This window comes from Sesamum indicum, linkage group LG14 (genome assembly GCF_000512975.1).
Source record: "Sesamum indicum cultivar Zhongzhi No. 13 linkage group LG14, S_indicum_v1.0, whole genome shotgun sequence".
NCBI classification, from domain to species: domain Eukaryota; kingdom Viridiplantae; phylum Streptophyta; class Magnoliopsida; order Lamiales; family Pedaliaceae; genus Sesamum; species Sesamum indicum.
Window position 1 is genome coordinate 2,167,915 of NC_026158.1, and position 5,842 is coordinate 2,173,756.

Consider the following 5,842-nt stretch of genomic DNA (forward strand, 5'->3'; position numbering starts at 1 on the left):
TTGCTAGGTTGCCGAGGTCCATTCCCAGTTTGTCGAAGGACTTGAAGGTCTGTTTGAAAGGCACAAAACGAGGGTCGGCTGCACTGACGTACAGCTTAGAATCCTGTAGTAGTATCAGATTCTTCTATTAGTCATTTATTGTTGTACATGTAATGATACTATGTAATATTTGAGGTGCTTAGCACCTATCCTAGTGTTCTTTAGTACTCAAAGCTTCATGATCCCTTGTAAGCAGTTGGACAATAATTTTCAATATATCAAACATTACAAGAGTCATCAAAAGATGATGACCATTTGAGAAATGAAGTTTTGATTTGATCACATATATGATATATGCTTTTACTAAGCAGGACCTAGGGGTGTTCAACAAGTTTATCGGGCAGCCTCAATCGATCGGTCCAATTCAAATCGCACTGCAATTGGCGGGTTAATGATGATTTGGGATAGTAAAAAAAGACCACATTTTAATAATTGGATTTGGTTTTATATTTATTTAAATTGCATAGACAACGTTTGACTGCAATAATAATAAGAAGAAGAACGCCACCAACAACAATAATAAATACACTACTATTCTTATATGTTTATATGAAGTTTTGGTAGTAAAAAAATTAGTATTTAAGAAAATAATAATAATTATGATAATTTTTATTGGTATTATATAATATATCTATCTTCTTTTATATTATAAATGTGTGAATGATTTGTCATGTTTTATGTTTCTTCCTTCTTTTGCAATGTCAATTATATCCTTTCATGTAATAATAGAACTGCAAATTTATATATCCCCTCCCTTAATGTTTGGTGTAATTACATGTAGACCTTTTGTGGTTTTAAAAAATTAAATCAGCACCCTTGAAGTTTGTTTTCATCTAATAGATAAGTCCCTTCATTAGTCAAAATTTATCTCATTTGTTGATATTTAAAAAAATGGGAAAGAAATATATATTTACCCCTCATTGACTTATTACTGACTTATTACAGGTCATATAATTTTTTTAATGACCAAATTACCATCATACATCTTCACGGATTAATGCATGTGAGGAGGTATATTTTCACTTGTATAAAGGTAGTTCAGTTCGAAAAAAATTGTTTGATCTGCAATAAGTCAATCGAGGGTAAATATCAATTTTCATTAAGTTTTTCTGTTAATATCAATAAGTTTAGTGAATTTTAACTAATAATTGGACTTATTTGTTGGACAGAAGCAAACCTCAAGGTGCTAGATGTAATTTTTCAAATTATATGGAGTCTATATGTAATTATATCAAACTCAGGGGAGGAAAGTGTAACTATCTCTAAGATTGCATTTGGATTGAAGGATTTGAAATATGTCATAACAAATCCTTTGGACATATTTGGATAATTTTAAATTTAAAGAATTTCAAGTTCCTTTCAAAACAGAGTTATTTAAAATTCTTTTTCCAAGTACAAATTTACAATTCAAATACACCCTAAAAATAGTAAAAATATTAATACTAACTAGAAAAAATATATAAACTATATAATTAGGAGCAAATACGATTTAAAAATTTGAAAAACATGTTTTTTAAAGGAACCAAAGCAAACTATGGGACAATATCTCATTACTTTTATTGTTATTCCTGTAACGTGATCATTAAGGTAAAGTAATATTTATTAAAAATATAAAAATCGTACTGAAAAAATATTTGATAACAAACATTTATCTTCTATTAAAATGTACCAAGTAAAAAAAAATAAATAAATATACTTATTTTACTTTAATGTATTTTTATATTGTGAAATATATGATGCACAGACTTTTAAATTTTTGTATACATTACTTCTCTCTATATAAAAAAAATCAGTCACTATATATTTTTATTTATCAGTCTTAGTGATTGTATATCCTACACATACATACATATATATACAAGCGTGTGTCTTTTTGTGTACTTATTGTGTATATATATAATTATGGAATAATTTCATTTACATTCTTAGATCTATGGCTTGTTTATAGAAATCACCTTATCTTTTAGATAAATACATAAACACCCATATCATTATCACTTACATAAACCACCCTTTACTTTTTCAAAAAATTACACACACACCCTAAAAATATTAGCATCATTATACAAACTCCCTCTGTTTTTTGGTTGTCAGGGATAATTTCTATAATTATGTCGAGTTGAGCAAAAAATTACTTAAATTAACCGAACTCATGCGTCGAACCAGGTCTTGAACACTTCACTCGTCGCCCCCCACAACTCGTGAGACAGGAAAACAATGAACGCGTTCCTTTGTTCACAATAATGGTGCAACTTTCCTCTATTCTAAGTGTGCCACGACTCGTAAAACCACACTTAGGTAGTGGTAGTTTTCTCACTATATTGTTGTGGATGGAAGGCTTGGATAGATCAAAACAATTTAGATCCAAGTCCACTATAGGCCTAATATTTAACTTGGTCAAACCAAGTGAGAGTTAGGTTTGAGTGTTTGATTGAGACCTCCTCACATAATAACATTACATGCCAAATAACATTAAATACAAAAAAGCATTAAACACATTGCATGCAAAATAGCTAAGCATACCCCTGTGGGATGATTACAAGTCCAATCTATGCTACCCACTAAGCCCGCAGTGAGTCTAGGGTCTGTCCAAGGTGGCCCTATGCTATTACAAAAGTAACCTACCCATTAATATATAAATGAGCCTTGTAATTACTCCGTGGGCCTCCTTCTCCATGGTTTTGCTTTATTACAAAAACAAAATCCTCATAAAAAAATCCTATATTACTCTCGTTATAACTGAAAAAAAATTCCGATCGGAAGTCGGGGGGAGTACATAATGGAGATGATAACAAGCTTTATTATTCCAAGGCAAAAAATGAGAGAAGGGGAGAGAAGAAAATTAAAAGGGCGTACGAGCCGACCCAACAAACATAACACATACAAGTGGCACGGTTCTGTGATCATCCATCATCAAATAACATACATTTCATGTAAAAAATATAGACCATGATATCCAATATCGTAAAAGTAAATCATACAAAGAAAACACAAATTCGCAAGTAGCAACTAAAAGGATGATCCAAAAACCATGTGCATCGAATGCACACATTACACAGAATTAATCTTGTAATTTAATTTAGGACTTACTTTGATTTATTCACTGGGTAGACAAGTACCGGGCCATTATTTGTGTCTGTTAGAATGCTGCCAAAAACACCTTCAGCAAAGCTGTGTATTTTGCTTCTTGGAACAAGTAGATTGAGCCATGGGTATGGAAGTTCCCAAAGTCCTTTTGACCGTAGTTTTAGTTCTGCAGCATGGACCCTGTCCAAGAATTCTACGTATGAAACTTCTGTAACAAAGAGTGTTGAGGGGATGTAGCTTAATTGAGATAATAAGGACTTAATTTCCTGCATAGATAAAAAAGAAATTGGATATTAGCAAACATTTTTGGGTATGTCTCTGATCACCAGACCTGTCTATGTAATCAAAGGTGTTCTCTGCAGATATTAAATGCTCTTGGTCTCTCGCAAAAGTGGAGAAATCTGAATAAAGCACTCTGATTCACTTTACCTGTGAACAGTTTAAATGCAAGCTTATCAAGCTGTTTCAGCTATTGTAAAGGGTTGCAATTATCTTTTGACAGGATTAGAGAATCTTTACCATCTTTGGTGCTGGTTCTAAAGAGATTCTTGCTCGAGTTATTATACCAAACTGGCCAAGTCCACCCAGGACAGCATGAAAGAAGTCAGCATTCTTCTCCTCTGAACATACTACCACTTCTCCTTTCCTGCATCAAGCTTATTGATTTTAGAGTGATGATATTCAGTAATTACATAAACTTAAGAGTTGTCTGTATGTTATGTTTGATCTTTCATGAAAACATGGGCCTTTACAAGAAAGCTGGGCATTAATTATTCCTATACTTACGAGTCGCCGCTTCCTGTCGGCCGTCTTGCTGTTCAGCTAGCCGACAAGGCTCAGGTTTAGTTTAATTTCTTGTTTCTCGTAGTTGTTTGGTGGTTTATTTTGTGGAGCATTGTCTAATTGAGAGTTAGGATGTTACCCATCTTTCTGGTCCAATTACCTTCAATTTCTTTGTCTTTCTTCTTTTCTCCTCATGATCAATTGACTGGGATTTCTCTTTCTTTTCTCCTGAGCTTTCTTCCATGCGTCAATTGCAAAAACTTTATTGTTGCTTGAATTTATTACTTAGTATCTGGTTTTTCATTATCGCAATGCAGGTATGCACACAGCGGTCATGGAAATGACCATATGGTGTTGGCCTGCTGGTTGGTGGTCTAGATGAATCCGGAGTTCACCTCTATTACAACTGTCCAAGCGGTAATTACTTCGAATACCAAGCATTTGCTATTGGATCTCGGTTACAGGCTGCAAAGACATACCTAGAACGGAAGTTTGAGGGTTTCATGGACTCATCACGAGAAAATCTGATCAAGGATGCACTATTTGCAGTAAGGGAGACCTTACAAGGAGAGAAATTGATGAGTGCGATTTGCACAATTGCCGTATTGGGGGTAGGGGAGGCATTTCATATATTGGATCAGGAAATCGTGCGTGATCAATGAATTCGAGGTAGTTGGTGAAGAGCATGATCAGGAAACCGTGCATTTCATATATTAAACATACAATATTTGTACATATACACATATCTATATATAAAAATATATATAAAAGAGATATGATTAACAATAACAATGATTTTTGTCTCCCGAATCTCAACATCAAACCTACACCACTTATTTTAAAATATTTTAAATTACCTCAAAATACAAATTCAAAACATGCAATCTATCTTCAACAAATTTACTTATCTCTATTTTTCTCTCTTTATTTCCAAAACACAAAACAAACACTCGAAACACAAATCCAAACATTACGTTGGGTTTTTTATTTTTGATTTTTTTGTTTATTTAGGTTTGGGTCAATAGAAAAAGGGGTATGGCTGCCACCCTTCAACAATTCGTTGGGGTTTAGTGCCACATGACACTCGAAGTCGATTAAAATATTCTTTATTTCAACTGACTCAAATAAATTTTAACCCTTAAAAAAATGTGATGAAAAATAAATTTTCTGAATAATAATAAATTAATTTATTAAGGATCATCGCTAATATTAATATAATAATCAAGAGGTATCGTGTCACAATTATGATCCTCGAAAAATTAGATAAAATCTGACTAAATCAATAAAGCCATTTTAGAATTTTCAAGGGTACTTTTGGCGTCAACATTTTGGAAATCGGAAAATAGGAGATGAGATATCAATGTAATGATGTCGGTATTTTTTATTGGTGTATGTATATTATTAAAAAAAATACATGTAAATTTATATACTTGTACTATAGGTCAGTGGATAATTTTTCGAAAAGAATATAACTCACTTGGACGCACAAAAAAATTAGACAAACTTCAGTCACGCACAACAATCAACTTTGTGACGTATCAGACAAGCTCTGACGTGATTTTTATTACATATATGTTTTGAGACATCCTTCAAATATGTCCATCATGCCATCAAACATGTGAAAACTCAGAATTATGAACACGCCAACTTCAACTTGAAGGCGAAGCCTAAGGTCCGATACAGCGTCCAACGAATCTCCAACAAGATACTCGTCATATTTTTGAGTGTCGGTGCATCCTGACTGAATAATTACAAAATAACAACGAAAGAAAGGATGACAGATTAAGTGCAGAGAAAACAAGCGCCTAACAAGGAAATAAGAAACTCATTCCACATTCATGGTGAAGAGGCCAGAATAGCTGGGAACTTGTCTACAATGAGGAAGGAAAGGAAGCTAAGGCCATCATACGGCATGAAATGTATTTCTAGCTAA

The 5,842-nt window shown here is 33.1% G+C and overlaps 3 protein-coding genes and 1 pseudogene across 3 annotated transcripts in view; 2 read left to right on the forward strand and 2 right to left on the reverse strand.

Annotated features, from left to right (window-relative positions):
* The window catches only part of LOC105176799 (diacylglycerol O-acyltransferase 2D), an 8,524-nt gene extending 8,222 nt beyond the window's left edge, over positions 1 to 302 (forward strand). Inside the window, exon 9 of the mRNA XM_011099707.2 lies at positions 8 to 302. Within this exon, the coding sequence (XP_011098009.1) occupies positions 8 to 109 (102 nt within the window). The 3' untranslated portion in view covers positions 110 to 302. The remainder of the gene's footprint in view (positions 1 to 7) is intronic.
* On the reverse strand, positions 3,126 to 3,771 carry LOC110013116 (cytokinin dehydrogenase 1-like; the record flags this gene model as incomplete). The annotated part of the gene is given in 3 exon segments (XM_020698834.1): positions 3,126 to 3,363; positions 3,458 to 3,555; positions 3,646 to 3,771. Coding segments are annotated over 3 exon segments (462 nt in total), but the record flags the coding sequence as incomplete, so codon positions are not given.
* On the forward strand, positions 3,859 to 4,571 carry LOC105176800 (annotated as a pseudogene).
* LOC105176801 (serine/threonine-protein phosphatase 7) overlaps positions 5,716 to 5,842 on the reverse strand; it is a gene marked incomplete in the record, with an annotated part of 7,735 nt that continues 7,608 nt past the window's right edge. Inside the window, 1 exon segment of the mRNA XM_011099708.2 lies at positions 5,716 to 5,842.